Source organism: Amblyomma mixtum, chromosome 5 (genome assembly GCF_055824585.1).
Source record: "Amblyomma mixtum isolate Tamu chromosome 5, ASM5582458v1, whole genome shotgun sequence".
Taxonomy (NCBI): Eukaryota; Metazoa; Arthropoda; class Arachnida; order Ixodida; family Ixodidae; genus Amblyomma; species Amblyomma mixtum.
Window position 1 is genome coordinate 13,387,993 of NC_143016.1, and position 16,857 is coordinate 13,404,849.

Below are 16,857 nucleotides of genomic sequence, written 5' to 3' on the forward strand. Positions count from 1 at the left end.
CAGAAAAGCCTATAATTTATTTATTTATTTATTTATTTATTTATTTATTTATTTATTTATTTATTTATTTATTTATTTATTTATTTATTTAATTTATTTAATTTATTTATTTATTTATTTATTTATTTATTTATTTATTTATACTGTTGCCCTCACTTGAGGGCCATAACAGGTGAGGTTTTTATTTTAATTATCGAGGAACAAAGACATCAGGCACCGACAAGACACAAAAAACATAATCAAAACACGAATACTTAACAACTTAACAAACAAGGATGAGGGAAATCATAACAGCAGCATGATCAGTTGTCAATTCCCCTGTTGCCTGTAATATAATTCCAAAAGGTTCTCAAACTCTTTGACATTTTGAGCGGTGACAATGAATTCCGCAAGACCATTCCACATGTTAATACATGAGGGGGAAAAAGAGTTTTGAAAAGCGCATAGGTAGGCTCTGTACGGCCGTATTGCGGCACTGTGGTTTAAACGCGCACTTTGTTTTAGAGGGGGTGAATATATGTTTCTTTGTTTATTTTTAGTTGATTCCTGGTGATTTGGAAAAATAGTTTCAACCGTTGTTTTTTTCGTCGTGTTTCGAGCAGTTCCAGGTCGCAAGATTTAAGCATGTCTCTTACAGAATCGGTCTTCCGATAACGCGAACATACAAAACGCACTGCGGTTCTCTGAATTTTTTCGAGCTTATCTCGCAAGTACACTTGGTGGGGGCTGCAAGCAGAGGAGGCATACTCCAAAACCATTTGTCTGGTATGCAGTCCACTTCAAATTTTTTGGTGCATGCTGTAATTTTTTTCTCAAATAAAATAGTTTTCGATAGGCTTTAGAGCAGACCTCCTCCACATGGATGCGCCAGCACAGATCGTCCTGAATAATTACTCCTAAATACTTAAAGCTACGTACATTGGACAAGGAGTTTTCACCAATTTTGTAATCAAAGGAAAGCTTGGTTTTCTTTCTTGTGATCTGAGCAAACGTCGACTTAGAGTAATTAATTTCCATTCCCTATTTTACGCACCAGTCATGTAAACATTGCAGGCATCGGTTGATTTTAATTTGATTCCTGTTTTGAGTACTGTTTTCAGAGTACTGAGTACTGTTTTCAGAGAGCTAAACAAAAGTCGTCTACCACGCGTGAACAACAGCGTCTGGAACATTTGTGCTTGTTGCATATATATCAGATATATTAGAATTTTTTCGATACTCACATGTGTCCTGCTTATCGCCCCGCTTTCAAACAGAGATTTAAGCAGTGTCTTATAATTTCTCCTCCCTGTGTCACAGGTGTAACGCGTGTCAGTGTCAGTCCGGGTCAACATCTGATGTTGCGAAATACTTTTCTTGCAATTTAATGTAGTCCGCTGACTCCGGGCTAAAATCACTTCCGCACAATCTCGGTGACTCAAAAGGACGCGGCAGCGATTATACTGTAGTTTTTGTCTTTAATTCTTCATGTGACCTAGACTAAGCTTTGACTACATAGCCGCCGTTCAGCAGTTGATACCGAAACAACAAGACAGAAAATTTTATATTACTTACAGGGCGTAGGAGGATCCCACTAGGTGCTCCGTGTGCGCTAATTCTTACCATTGCAGAGAATAAAACATGCAGCTAAAAATTCAGCGCACGTTTTCCCGCATTTTAATGCTAATTTAAGCTCCAGCTGGTGCGGTGCTAGATTCAGGTTCCAGTCGGAGTGTTTAGTAAGTCTTGGTAGGGGAGTAAGATATCTGTTGCCTGTATGCCGCTGCTGTCTTATCAGGTCTACGGGTAAGTTGTAGTCTCTTACTGAGGGCGTCGGAGTAGCCTATTGCATTGTCTAGTCATAGGGTCGCGCGGTTAAAGCTTTGGGGGGGTTGCTGTGTATAGTGCGCCGGCGATGCTTGACACGAGGTCAGGCACAGGGACTCGCAAAATTTGGTGTTCATACCCCGTTATGAGAAACCAAACGTGCTGAAAAAATCGCATTTCCAGCCTGCAGGTCACACTCATATAATAATTTGCTTTCCCGTAACAAATCGCTACTGAAGGTTGCCTGTTTTGGTTCTTGCTCAGCGTGTCCAGGAGAAATTAATCGTGTTGCAAGAAGCACCTGATTACCTCTTCGTGCTCATCTCATGCTCTCACAAGCATATATTCACTTCGAGCGAATTAGCTGCATGTTTCGCGCTGCTGAAACGTACTGGTCTTTCGTAGTCATTATGTTCGGCCCTGAGTAATGACACAGTGGTGTGTCATCCCCAACACGCTACTTACAGAGACCGTGGCAGGAGGCACGCAGGTGATTCACATTTTCCGACCCCGCCGATCAGCTGAATACGCCATACCAGGCTCGGAACGTTACGAGATTGACATCGTCGGTAAGGAGTCGCTTGTTTTTCAACCCAGCTCCTACTCGCCATGACGCCGCATGTGCAGCCAAAATAGACGGAGCATCCTAAGGTTGTTCTGTCTGACATGCGATGATGTGTAAATGCTTCATCGTCAATGTCCTGCATATTCCCTACAGTCAGTGTCAGTTATAGCTGCGCACCGCGCAAGGTCAATTAGAACACCACTGCGTGCTTCGTTTATTGTTGTCGACTTGTACGCAGCAGTCCGTAGTGTTGTCAACAGCAGCGGTCAGCACCCCTGAACCCGTGTACGCCTACCAAATTCTCCCTTCGACGAGTGGGTCAGTGAACGAACAGGGGCAGACCTGCTTGTCTGTTCCAGCTTACACCGGCATCCGGTCGGAGTGGGCCAGTGCGTTCGAAATCTGGATTGAGAAAGAGTTCTCTGAGTTTCCGTATTTGTGAGAAGTAGTTCGTTTCATGTAACCCAGTTCAAGGCCGGGAAACAAACATTCCAAATTATATCCTGGCTAAAACGCTGTGCCGACTAAAGTAGCAATCGTCTTACCTTGAGTTCGGAGCAGAGTACCACCGCCGCTTTCAACACTGAATTTCATGAAATGGAAGAGAAAGGAGAAAGCAAACATTAATGCGGCGAGTCCAGCAGGTTTTATACTAGAGTCACCAAGGCCGGCTGGTGTGACAGCAAGCCAGAGGAGTGCCAAGGGTAAGGATAATGGGCGATAATGGACAAGGGTAAGGATATTTGAGAGGGGGGGAGGCTAAATATATAAAATCTCAGCGAAGTTCACCGTTGTTAGTCTAGAAAACAAACAGTTATGCGATCCTGATTGACATGGCGGGTGAGTGGCATTGGCTTAGTCTCATAACTGATACATCGCACGTAAAAAAAGAAAATGAAGGATTTGCTGTACTGAACGTCGATAATTATCACTTGTGCTGTGTCCGGAAAAGCTATCGAAAATGAATGCAGCCGGCTTTGACGGCGGCCCCAAACAGATGCAGAGAGGAAGCAGACGGTTTAACAGCACAGTAATCGAAGAATGGCCTGAGGGGCGAGTTGGTGCATGATGAAATGAACGGCGGCGCAACAAGAAGAACACAACAAGAGAGGGGACACCACATGCGCACACTACCAACTGTTTTATTGCATGGAAAGGAGGCATATTTATACAGCTCAGGAATGACACTAATCGCATTATCACTCAGAACCCAACACGTGGAAAAGGAACAGCAACATCAGGATAAAAGAAAAAAAAAAAAAAAAACCCTTAACCTCTGCAGAAAAAACTAAAAGATTTTGATAACAGAACTTTGAGCAGGCCATCTCGTAGCAAAAGCAGAGTCAAACAATCGTAGCAAAGGCAGAGTCAAACAAGAGAAGCAAAAGCAGTCAAAAAAAAAAAAACCAAGAAAGCTGAGCGGGTTATGCTCGCGGATCAGCGAAGAGAAGAAAGCCATGTGCGGAAAGAGGCACGGCAAGCATTTCGTTTCTTGTGCCGTCGGAGTGGTGTACGAAATCCCACTGACGTGCGGGGGGGTCTATATAGGCCAGACAGGTCGCTGCATTAACGACAGAACACGGGAACACGAAAAGTCGTTAGAAAACGGAGGCGGGTCGAATTTGCCCCTACATTGTAAAGATTGCAAGTGTGAGCCAGTGCTTAACGGAATAAGGATTCTCGGCAGGAGTCGCGATCAGGTGGCACGCGAAATTCTTGAGGCCTTTATGATCAATAAGAAGGGAAGCACTTGTGTTAGCGACTCCTCAGTATCCCTCCGTAGAAATGAAGTGTCCTTTCTTGACAGTTTTTTGTAACGCCATGTGCTGTGCATCTTTTCAGCCCTGCATTTCTAGCGGCCGTCTGTTGTTTGTTTTAGGCGGGTTGTTAACTTTGTTACTGTTTTTTGCTTTCCGTTTTGTTGTTTCTCGGGTTCTGACTGCTTTTGCTTAATACATTTGACTCTGCCTTTGCTACGATTGTATATTTTAATTTTTTTTTACTGCTTTTGCTTCTCTTGTTTGACTCTGCCTTTGCTACGATTGTTTGACTCTGCTTTTGCTACGAGATGGCCTGCTCAAAGTTCTGTTATCAAAATCTTTTAGTTTTTTCTGCAGAGGTTAAGGGTTTTTTCTTTTTTCTTTTATCCTGATGTTGCTGTTCCTTTTCCACGTGTTGGGTTCTGAGCGATAATGCGATTAGTGTCATGCCTGAGCTGTATAAATATGCCTCCTTTCCATGCAATAAAACAGTTGGTAGTGTGCGCATGTGGTGTCCCCTCTCTTGTTGTGTTCTTCTTGTTGCGCCGCCGTTCATTTCACAGTAATCGAATTTCGATTGGCCTGATCCTTTTTGTTTAGAGCAGCATACCAGTGCTTCGCAGTGTTTCTCTCTTAAATATCGGACACTGTCTCGCTCTGTCCGTAGAGGGAAGGAGTGAAACACTATTCGAAATGAATTCGGAATGGCGGCACTGATGTAGTTTGAGGTTGACCTTTGCGTGTTTACCCTTTGTTCGCTGTCTGTTGCTGCGCCGATGAAATTTACCTATTGGCTGTTTTAAGCGCGAAATCATATTGCAAACATGATTTTAGTGGCCGTCGTTTTTTCTTTAGAACGCGCAGTGGAAGCAGTCCCACAACTTGTGCGTCAGTATTGTTGTGAACGAGTATCATAATTGTGTTGAAACGATGGAGGACAGGGATTATGTGCTAAATTCTTTCACTCGGTCTCGCTTCGTGTCCACTGCCACCCTGAACTGCAGGCAACGACATGGGACCTGCATTAGAAACGTCTGTCAAGGACCCGAACAGCCTTCTGGTGCTACCCACGGGCTGTGGCGAACAGACCACGACTAAACTGGCGCTCACGCTGCACGCATACGAGTACCTTAAGACAACTGGACGGATCTCGCCCCAGGACGAAGAAACGGCGCTGGGCTACATGAAGAGGGGTAGGCACCTGGCATTCGATCGCAGCCGAAGTGCTTTGGTTGTTTCGTTTTTTCCCCATGCATTGTGGCTATTTCAAGCCTGTACCGTTGACCCAAGAGATTTATGTTTGGCGGCAACCTGTGGCGTGAGGCAGCACCCTCTATATACGCAGAGATGTTAGAGTGAACTACTGAATAAAAGTGAGTGAAATATTGAATGTCGCAAAAGGTCAGCAGCCCATGGTTCTACAGGTGTCACGTTCAGTTCAGTGTATGGGACCTAAAAGCGCAGTCGCAGTGCACGTTTGTTGAGAACCTCGCACCCACAGAAGTTAAGGGCGTGACCACATTTCGAGCATGACCAACATCATTACCTCAGTACTTTGGTGCCAGTAAGCATATAGACCACGTCCAAACACGTGTTCAATTAAATTCTGGCTACTGCGAACGCCGAGTCCCACCTGGAAAAGGAATAACTAACTTTCGGTCACAATTTCTTTTTCTTGCAAAGCTGATTTACGGCTGTTACAAACTGAAACTTAGACACAAGATGAAGCCCTGAAAATCCTTGGTGCCTGTTGTATACTCTGGCCGCCAGAAAAGTAGATGAAATGGTGCTTTAATTGTTTATTTTAATGTTTATTAAAAATGTTTATTTTAATTTAATAAAGAATACATCAGTTTGAACCTACGACATCGCTTACGCTGTCATCTTCTTCCAGCGGTGCTCGTGTCTGCCACAAAACCTAAGCCTTTGTACCGCGTTTACGGAGGGGTGATGGGGACGGCGCTTGACGAGATGGTGGGAGAGCCTCCTATTAACAGTTAGCGCTGTAAATACAACGTGTTCCGATGGAGAGAAAGCTAAAAAGAGATATCTTTACTTTGTGCTGAGAGTTCCACGCGAATCATAAACCTCCACAGCCGCCCGCGTGTCTCGTTGACCGGCTGCCGCTTCGTCACAATAAAATGCATCTTTTCTGTGGCACTCTGGTAGTGAGCGACAAATGGGCATAAAATGGAGCAGTGCAGCAAGCGTCGCGCAGCCACAAGCGCTTCGGCAGTGTTCAGTTGGATAGGATGTAGCATTGCAGCTGTAGTATCGCGCTTGGAGTGTTATGAGTTCAGCAGAGCCACGCCCTTTTCCTTTTGCCTCCAGCTATACACAGTATGAAGAAGACCAGACAAGCACAGATATAGCCGTTTTGCATCTCACATTCTGCCGTTGTAGCTGTCAGGTTTCCTCTTCCTGTGGAAACAACCGCGAGTTTTCTTTCCTTACTCTTTTCTTTGTTGGTGACAGTTGTGTAACGCGCCTTTTGTGTACAAAACCGGGAAGAACCTCGTAATGTAGCCCTGTCGTCGCAGTAATGGTAAGTCGCTGATTCTCCACCAGGTTACGAGCACGTCCTCAACTTCCGGAATGCCGACGGATCATTCTCGGTATTTAAGAACGACCCACCCTACGTATGGTGAGTGCACTATACTGTGTTCTACACTTCTACAAATGGGGAGTGTGGAACATTCTGAACATTTTGTGTAGATCATTATGTCGTAGTGCAATCACTTATCTTTTAAGGATTGAGACGCAGGGCATTTTCGGCGACATGTGCAGATAATTGGAGGAGCCAGAAATAATGGGGGGGGAAAGCGGGTCCGAGTCGCTGAGTTTTGTTCAGCTATTCTGTAAGTGATCGCTTAAACAGGCAAATGCGGTGTTTCCGGTGTGCCGACCGCACTTCACTCCTTCAAAAGTTACTAGGAACTAAGTATTTGTGACTGCTTTCGAACCCTGAATCCCTTTTGCTGCCGTAATTTCTGGACTATGGTTGCCAATAGGTATATAATCTGCAGTGGTCAATTATCGTTGATAAGCATTGTTTTACTAGATTGTGCGCACATAGTACATAGTTAGCAGGGATTAGACTTACAGTTCGCGAATTTGTGCCTACGCTGAACTTTAGTGTTTAAGCAGAACAGCCTGCCAGTGCTGGAGAGAACATCTCTAGCACCGACTTACCAACATTCCTCCTCACATGGCGAAGCGCACAGCAGCTGACTGCACTAGCCGGTCGTGGTACCAGCAGAGCTATGCGCACGGCTTGTGTAAAGTGAGGCGCCATTAATCAGGAATTGTGCATTATTTCTAATCATGTTGTATAAAGAAAACGCTCGACAGTTTTTTAAGGGAGATAGCGGTTAGTGCCACCATGCGTAAGAGTACTAAACTACGCAGCGGCAAGAAACGTAAACAGAGCTACGAAACATAAAAAAACCTTTTCACGGTTAGAATTGCTCTATTGATGACACGCATAATAGGCGATTTCAAAATCAAAACTGCCGTTTGGTCCGCGCGTGTAGGTAGACTGCTAGTTGTAAAATTTGGAAACTTTAATCTGTACAGCCCGTCTACTGTACACCAGAAATTATGGTAATTCAATTATCAACACTTACTGGTGTTTTGCTATGTTTCCTTTCTCGTTACTGATATGTAGTCATCTGCATCAGTCATGCGAAGAATCTTGTAGAAGGTCACCGATAAACCCCACAACATGGTTTTATGTCGATGAATATGCCTGTAGCTCCATGAACGGATTTGAATTTACCGTTTCTGCAATTACAGTTCACAAAATAAGCAGACACCTTCAAGGGCAAGTGCCGCTGACTGTAACGAAAGGACATATACACAAGGTACATAAACTCACCGGAACCATTCTTCGGTGCATGTAAAAAAAACATTATAGTGATTGCGTCGCCCTTCCTGATTCATGCTTTTCGTGTTCTCTGGAGGTTCGTGTGTAATTACGGAGAGTTTCTTGCTAAGCGTTACCTTTTCGTGAATATCCAAGCTCTGTTTGCCACGATGAATCGCCCTGAAAATTCCTGTTTATTGTGGCTTGTAATCTGCTGGCAGCTGTCATAGGCTCCCAGGTGTTCATCACATTGTTTGTATAGCATTTTTTTGCATCGAAAGCGGTATGGTGCACGTGCAGCGAAGCCGTGCCGTATTCCCCGAAGTCAGCCACATCTGCGCTCTTCCTTTCTGCCTCACCGCTCTCTCTCAGTCCTCTCCCTCTCTTCTCTTCTCTCGTTCTCTCTTGCGGTCTCCCCTTCGCCAGTTTTCTGTTGCGCCGGACACCGACCGATAGATGAGCGATCATGCTCACCGCACGACCGTGCACGTTACTTCACCTGGATGCTCCAGAGAGAGAGAGAAATAACACAACATTCTTAGTGAAAGGCATTCACTGGACCTTCCTCGTGGCACTAATGCGAATCTGGCTCCATAAACTCTACAGACATCCCACACCCAAAGCTACCAAACTCTCCGACTGGCATCAGCATTTCGCACAACTGACCGACCGACCGACCGACCGACCGACCGACCGACCGACCGACCGACCGACCGACCGACCGACCGACCGACCGACGGACCGACGGACCGACCGACCGACCGACGGACCGACCGACCGACCGACCGACCGACCGACCGACCGACCAACCGACCGACCGACCGACCGACCGACCGACCGACCGACCGACCGACCGACCGACCGACCGACCGACTGACTGACTGACTGGCTGGCTGACTGACTGACTGACTGACTGACTGACTGACTGACTGACTGACTGACTGACTGACTGACTGACTGACTGACTGACTGACTGACTGACTGACTACTGACTGACAGACTGGCTGGCTGGCTGGCTGGCTGGCTGGCTGGCTGGCTGGCTGGCTGGCTGGCTGGCTGGCTGACTGACTGACTGAATGACTGACTGACTCACTGACTGACTCACTGACTGACTCACTGACTGACTCACTGACTGACTCACTGACTGACTCACTGACTCACTGACTATATCGATGCACCACTGCCCCAAGAGTGAAATGGAGAGAATGACCAAAACCTCATATATGGGCATGAACCCGTTATCGCTGTCCGAACAACTGCCATCTGTGAACATGATCTCAACACCGGAACCAAAGATAAAGCCCAACTGCTAGCGAGCCTAATTCGCATTTGTCCTAACAACGCAAATCTACTATCTTTTTTTTTCTTATCTTTACGTGCATTCCAAGAACAGCGCATTATGTAAACAGCCAACAGGCACTGAAAATGGTATCCAATCGAAAATGTGCGCAGGTGCTAGGTTGTAAAATGAAACAAATGTTCAGAATAACCAGGAAACAGGGTTTTTCATTACCATCAACGATTTAAGGCTTTCTTTTAGTCATTTTTTATTGCCAGTTAGGGGTTGCTAGAATGCGCGAAACTTAGTCCTTGGAACTACATTTTGAGCGCCGGCTTCGTTGTTGGTGTTAGGTATTTCAGGTAGTGACAGTCACTAACTTTGCAGACGCTAGCATGTAAGTAAATGCTGGGAGAAGCGCTTACTGAGCTTGCTCTGTTTTATTCATAATTCTGGGCTTCTGAAGGAGCCTTGGCTGCAGCCAGGTTTTGACAGGAAGGTTCATTTTGATTTTTGTTGCAGGCTTACTGCGTACGTCGTGCGAACATTATGTGCGACGCGAAACTTTACATACGTCGACAAATCCATCATTGAAAGCGGCCTCCAGTACATCGCGGCCCATCAGCGGCCGGATGGCAGTTTCTGGGAGCCTCATCGCCCCAGAAAACCCCGGGTTTGTGCATTCAAAGATTTCTATCACTAACGCCGGCCATCAACTGTCTCTTATCAATAAGGCGCTGAGGTCAACTGCCGGCAAGGCATATTTCATAGGATAAATTCTAGTTGGAAGTAGATAATTCCCAATTTTTGCTCCGGGCATAATTAGGAGAGTTTTGTCTTCTTTCCTTATATGTTGTTTTCTGAATACTGCGGCGAACCGACGCGACTTGTCACGCTGAGCAATATCGTAATCGCGATTAGGACAGACATAATGAATTCAGGTGACTGTGTTCATTAGAGTAGGGTCTGTCTGCAGATAATCATAATTACGGAGAAAATAACAAAGTTAAAAAGGACGACAGACCGGAACACTGGTTATCAGTGAACACTCAGAGTACCGGCAAGTTATGTCAGAGATCGCTGCAGAACTTTGTCGTTAGCAAGCTGGTTCTAGTCAGTGATGGTCCTTGATAAAAATATTGCAAAAGGATCAAGAGGATTCGGGCAATTGTAAGGCTGTCATGTGTTGTAGCGTAAATTGAAGAAAACAATCCGATATTTGTTCGCATATTAAACACACTTTTTTTTTTCAAACATGTATCGAAAAATTTGGGGAGTGAGTTCATTAGGCTGGTTAGAATATTTAGGAAAAAAGATGAAAGGATAAAATGGGACAAAAAGTAGGCTGGTGAAATCAATGCTTTATTAGATACGACTTATTATTTAAATAAAACAAGACACAGGCTTCAGCTCGGCGTCCGTGCTTGAGAGCGCAGTAACCAACTTTTATCTTAAACACGCACGTAAAACTCCTGTAGGGGCCTACAATGCTGTGCAAAGAGAGCACAACTACGGTCATTCTAGCACGACTCACAGTATTCAGCGCGAAGCGCAACTTTATTTTGTTACAGTCCTTAATATTAACAATTAAAAAAGCATATCATTTGCGACAAGCCATATTTTCTACTCCTTCTCAGATTCCTCGCGGAAAGTTTTTCCTCGATGCTCGATCTATAATAAAAGGTGTAGTAGCTTCACACTCGCCTGACAGCGCCTAAAAAGGCTGCCCGACAGCATCCATTGTAATCCTCAGTATGCTTTGCGTCAAAATATGGAGCTGCGTTTATTACGCGAGAGGGAAAATGTATTTTTTGACAGCTAAAGCAGTGGTGTGCGTTCAATATGCCAGCGTGTTCTTTGCCCGAGTAACTACGGTACTACCACGTTAAGGTTAATAGCGAAGTGATCTTTGATTGGCTGGTAGAATAATGTGAGCCTGGAAATATGACTTCTCGGCTATCACTTTTAAATCAATCTAATGAACATGACAATGGTTGGTATAAGTCCAAAATTGTCATACACTGAATGAAAACTGTTTTGCTTTTGTTTTAGAACAGTTTAGTAATTTTTTTCATTTTTTCAATGTTATTTTTGTAAACAGGTACAAAATAACTGCAGCATAAGCCAGCATTGGATAGACAACGGATTTGTAAACAAGAAGGCGCACTGGGAATGTAGAATTTTAGTGCTCGCTTGAGAAAGAAAAGTTTCTACTTAAAGTTTTGATTTCCTTCAAATAATAAATTTATTCCAGTAAATGCTGTGACAAAGCCACAGACCTACGAACTGTTATCAAAAAATATTGAAACATTGAAGGGGTGTTTCTTGAGAATCATTCTCATGTAAACTGTTTTTCAGGAGTTAATATCAGCTACCTGCCATTACAGCATGTGGTGACCAGGTCGGCCGAAGCGCCGAACGCTCGGTAGAACTTGTAAAATATGCAAAACCTCTCCTTTGAGTAACAAACTATGAGTTCAACCTATGAGGTACGGAGAAAGTGCGCATAAGGCCTTTCACGCCGCTAGCAATGAATTAATACGGTTCCATACTTCGATCTTCATAGGTGTTTCTGACGGCGAACACTGCACTCACACTTCATGAATGCGCCAAGGATGGCTTTGAGGTGAGAAAAAGTCTATATTCGTTTGATATATTGTCAGTATTGTTGCTAACACATCCAAAATTATAATTCCAAAAATTACGCCGAGTAGGCAGCCGCTGAAAGAAATGAGGCAATAATATCCTCTCGGATCGGCTTGAGCACAGTGGTAATCTAGAAAACGCTTGCTGCTTCATATGTCTGAGTAGAGACTCGGAAGTGTAGAGCAGCCACTCTCTCGGGTAATCTAGCTTCGAGGTTCCTTGTTAAATCATACGTATCTGTCGTCCCTGTGTACGTGCCTAAAATTTTGCTCTCCCGTAATGAAGATTCGGTAAACAGCGCAAGAAGAATGAAAACCAAAGAACAAGACTTTGTTCATTATCGGTGATTACTGTCATCAACGCTCAACTATGCCGCACTTGACTGGGGAAACCACAAAGGAACACAATATTAATGAGCTTCAGTTCCTGAATAAATGCGCCACCTGCATCATATGCAAAGCACCCTGTAAAGCCACACGAAAGTTATGTACAAAGAGGTAAACATTGTCAGATTAGGGTCAATGTATAGCTATAGACTCTCTTGGTAGTATAGATCAAGAAGAAGTAAATGTAAAAATGCCTAAAATTGCTCGCCAGACTGGAAAGACATTCCCAATGTGCAGTCCATAACAATGGAAAATAATGGAAACGAGAGGGTCTTTTACTTTTGCTTACGACTGTACCTTATGGAAGAGAACCCGTTTGCGCTTAGCTGGAGGCGTGGCTGCATGCATACATCATGGGCAACTGAAGCACGACGAAGGCAACTTGTGACGTGTGCAGAAATCTATCGCGGTAGAGCTCCCCATAACAGCTTTTTGCTGTAAAACAATGCATTGCGGTTTCAGTACAGGAGCCTTGTTCACAACTGCTGCCGTCATATTTTGCGTACGCGACCCTGCAGATATAGTCTAGCAAGGCTTTCGCATTAATCAATTGGGCTGCATAATACGAGTCCGCCGTACCACCACCCGTTCCCACCTCCCCAAACATCAAAATTCCGAGACACGCACACATGCATATCGATAGAAGAGCAAGCTAGGCGGCTCTTCTAGAGCAGCGTGTACCCCCCCCCCCCCCCCCACCCCCCCCCCCCCCCACCAAAGCGCACTGCTCACGGAACAAAGACTTCCAGGGCACGTAGGAACGCTTGTACGGCTTGGGAACAAGCAAGGCTTTATATGCATGCCAGGAGGTCTTTTGCGTAAAGCGGTATCTAATGACTGTATCCTAATGAGTGCGTATGTGTGAAATTACAGAGGTTATAATCATGGAAAAGGCCGTTAGCGACGAGCCGAGTGCATTTTCGCGTTTCTTATCTTTGATTGCGTGGTATAGCGATGCCGACATGCGGCAAGCACCGGAAAAACCCCGCGATCTGACGTACGCCATTGCCACAAGAGATGGCGCGCGAGTAGTATAAAGTGCGCGTCGTCTTCGGCTCGAGCCAGTAGGCAGGCCCGTGCAATTTCCTTTTCATCCTTCTCTCAAGTCACAACAACAACAACAATATTTCTCAGTGCCTGTGTCTGTGTGCGTAGACAGTCCGCTCATATTAAGGAAAACCCGTTAATGCTGCCCTTAAGGCGCAGATAATGCGTCAGCCTAATTTCTTTTTTTTTCTAAGGTTCTTAAAAGGGGGCTCTCCATGCCGATGGTGTCGACCGGTTTTCATGGCTTCGCGTTCATTCTCCTGGCGTGAAATCTCTGGTGGCTGGCAAAGGCCTTCGTGAAATGGAATTTACCGCGACGTCATGACAATCGGCCGACGCCCTTGGCTGGAAGGCGTCGGACTTTGAGGGGTATTTGCCGCTTCGTTCTTGAATTGTATTCGACTACAGCGGAATGCTAAAATCCTGTGAGCCTATCGCCACACATAGCGCAGTCTGCTGACCATAGTTAGCCAATCGGTGCGCTGGTGCTGACACATTTGGCCAATCCGCTCGGCGTATGCCACTCGAGGAATTTCACCGGAGATGTAGGCGCTTACTTGCCGCGATGATAATCGGTCACAGCACTGTGGTGATATCAGTCGGTTGGCATAAAGACTTCTCGCGTGCTTGATTCGATATGGATGCTGACAGTAAGTATGAGCTAGAAAGAACTCGTGTTTTCAACCTCTTTGCTGGCAGGTGAGTGCCCAGCAGGTCGTATCACACTGGCCCGCTTTGGGAGTCTCATAGACGACTGCACGATTGTGCGTCTGGTCTCGCTGAATTTAATCCAAGGTAAGCCTCAGGCTAGGCTTAAACACGCTTTTTTTAACGCTGGGAGTGAACAGCTAGAAGAGAGAGCTTTCCGCGCAACAATATCCAGGGTTAAAGGCATACGCAGCGTCTTAAGAAATGAAGAAAACTTCGATGTATCTATCTCCTCTAACAATCGACTTCGTAACAAATTTCGTCTGCAGCTGGACGGGCAGCAACAGTCTTTAGCCAAGGCAACAGCCTTCATGGAAAGACGGTTGGAGGGCCTGCATCCGATAGTGCTATCGGCGGCTGCGTACGCGCTGAGCCTGGGCAACAGTAGAGCCAAGGACGACGCTCTACTCAAACTACGCGCACACCTGAAGCCGGGAACCGGTAAGAGGGTAACTGAGTAAGGATTCTCCGTGTTTCCGACCCTACAGCACTCATCACAAAATTTCGAGCCACAGTCTCTACATGAAATAATTTCGATATCTTCAGCGCTAAACTGCGTAGAGGGTGTTTTGGATAGCCTGGTATCGCGTCATACGGGTTCGGCGATTTTGCGTTCGTGCTTTCCTGAAGCAGGCAATTTTCTACACATTCGAATCTTGAAGTGGACCCTTGGCACAATGCTCCTCGAGGGATTTCAGTATAACTGCGTATTCAGTAACCATGGAAGAAGTAAGCTTCCTTTGTCGCTGCACCTGCGAGATAATCCTCGTGAAGATACGGCTCGTTTTTCTCTGTGAGTCAGGCGGAGGGGGGAGGGGGGGGGGGGATGCGAACGTTGGTTCCATTCTTCTTTCTTTTACTCTCCTCCCTCTTCTTCAACTCCCATCTAGGTCTCCATAGGGACGGCCTGTATATCCCCGCCGACAACGATCCCCAGTCGGTGAGGGCCACGTCTTACGCACTTATGGCTCTGCTTAACGCTGGCGAGAGCCGGGACACCATCACCGGCCTGGTGCGATGGCTCAACCTGCTTATGAAACCCAGCGGCTCACTGAGAAGTACAAAGGTACGCACTGGCCGTTGCGTGTTGCGCGGTTTCTTCAGTTTTTAGGCCGCATGGGGGGGGGGGGGGGGGGGAGGTATTATGTGTTCGCCTTCATGGCGGTGGGGCGGTGGTGTTGGTCCCGCAGGGGCTTGCTGGCCAAGCGGCATGTTGAAACGCAGAGCTGAGGCCTTCTTCACACTGTACACGTTTATTTCACAGTGCTTCGAATCGCTCTTGTAGGTGCCACCAGAAGAGCAGCAAATGCAAAATCCCTAAGTGAGGAACTCAGCAGCGGGGCGCAATTTGTCACGTCGGAACACCAAACCAAGAGGGTTCTATTCGTGACGGCTGAAAAATCGGCAGGAGTTGGCACCGAGCTGAAATTCTGCAAGCCACCGTCCAGGTTCCTCTAGTTCACTTCTAATACCCGAGCGACTCATTTTCCCTTTCTGCTTGTAGGTCAGGAAGCCCCGGTATAACGTTGGTGCCCCTCGTCACCCACCCCTATGTTTTGCTGCAGAACGACAGATTCGACTGTCATGAAGTTAATGCCTTCGCGCTCCCACGATTTCAGCCTCGCCCCTTCGCGGAACATGAGCACACAAGGATCTTGCACTGTCACCGAGATGATCATGCTGGAACCACCCCGCCGCGGTGGCTCAGTGGTTATGGCGCTCGGCTGCTGACCCGAAAGACGCAGGTTCGATCCCGGCCGCGGCGGCTGAATTTCGATGGAGGCGAAATTCTAGAGGCCCGTGTACTATTGGATGTCAGTGCACGTTAAAGAACCCCAGGTGGTCTAAATTTCCGGAGCCCTTCACTACGGCGTCCCTCATAGCATAAGGTGCTTTGGGACGTTAAACCCTAATAAACCAAACCATTCTTGAACCGGCAGAGACGCCGTGAACTCATCACACCTCAGTCCATTGCCTAAATTCAGGACAGTGGTCTAATACTTCGTTATCCACAACCTAGTGCGCGACAAGAAATTTACGTCTGTGTTTTCTTTCCTGTAAAAAAGTGCACAGCATTAGCGAAGGTTTGTTCTTCTGAGTGCCTCTTAATCTGTGTGGTGCAGCAGATCACTCGGCAAAGACGCGACGTATAACGTGCGTGTGAATGCATTTGTTTAGAGCCCTGCATCATGAGTTTCATGACATAGGCTAATCGGGTTGTGAAAACCTGAGTTTGGGACAATTTTCTTTACGGAGTTGAACAAGTACGGAGTTGAATAACGGCAAGACTAGAGCCTATTCCCTTTGAAGCCGCTGGAAAGAAGCTACTGAAGCTGTATAACCATCAGAAATCATATTTTTTCACATAAAAGGGTATAAATTTTAATTTCCACTGACGCCCATTGTTTAAAATTTGTATGGCTTTAAAACAAACGTTATGTGAGACATAGAGACCCCGCTGCCCTTGACGTGTGCAAACGATCACCTCGAACCTAAATCCAGTGAAAAACCGGGTTCTGTTATATGCATGATTAGACATTCCAAGAACACGATTTCACCGAATTTAGGTAGCAGTTGTCCGAAATTCCTGATAACTATTTAAGTGAACTTCACATTACCTATGGACTGGCCCCGCGCGCCTCCTCACACTTGCTGGCGGGAGCGAGTCTGTCGCCCCTCTGTTTTGTGCACAGCAATGTGTGGAAGACCTTTTCGGATACAACAGTAGAGTTTGACACTCAGAAGGCTATGTATACACTTCCACGCGCCTGCCGTTGGTGAGACTTCTTTGAAGA

At 46.0% G+C, this 16,857-nt stretch overlaps 1 protein-coding gene across 1 annotated transcript in view; it reads left to right on the plus strand.

Moving 5' to 3' along the window:
* LOC149341316 (complement C3-like) overlaps positions 1-16,857 on the plus strand; it is a 120,124-nt gene that overhangs the window by 60,457 nt on the left and 42,810 nt on the right. Inside the window, exons 20-26 of the mRNA XM_089542847.1 lie at positions 2,274-2,375; positions 5,136-5,324; positions 6,700-6,775; positions 9,798-9,948; positions 11,842-11,901; positions 14,332-14,503; positions 14,953-15,128. Of these exons, the coding sequence (XP_089398973.1) occupies positions 2,274-2,375; positions 5,136-5,324; positions 6,700-6,775; positions 9,798-9,948; positions 11,842-11,901; positions 14,332-14,503; positions 14,953-15,128 (926 nt within the window). The remainder of the gene's footprint in view (positions 1-2,273; positions 2,376-5,135; positions 5,325-6,699; positions 6,776-9,797; positions 9,949-11,841; positions 11,902-14,331; positions 14,504-14,952; positions 15,129-16,857) is intronic.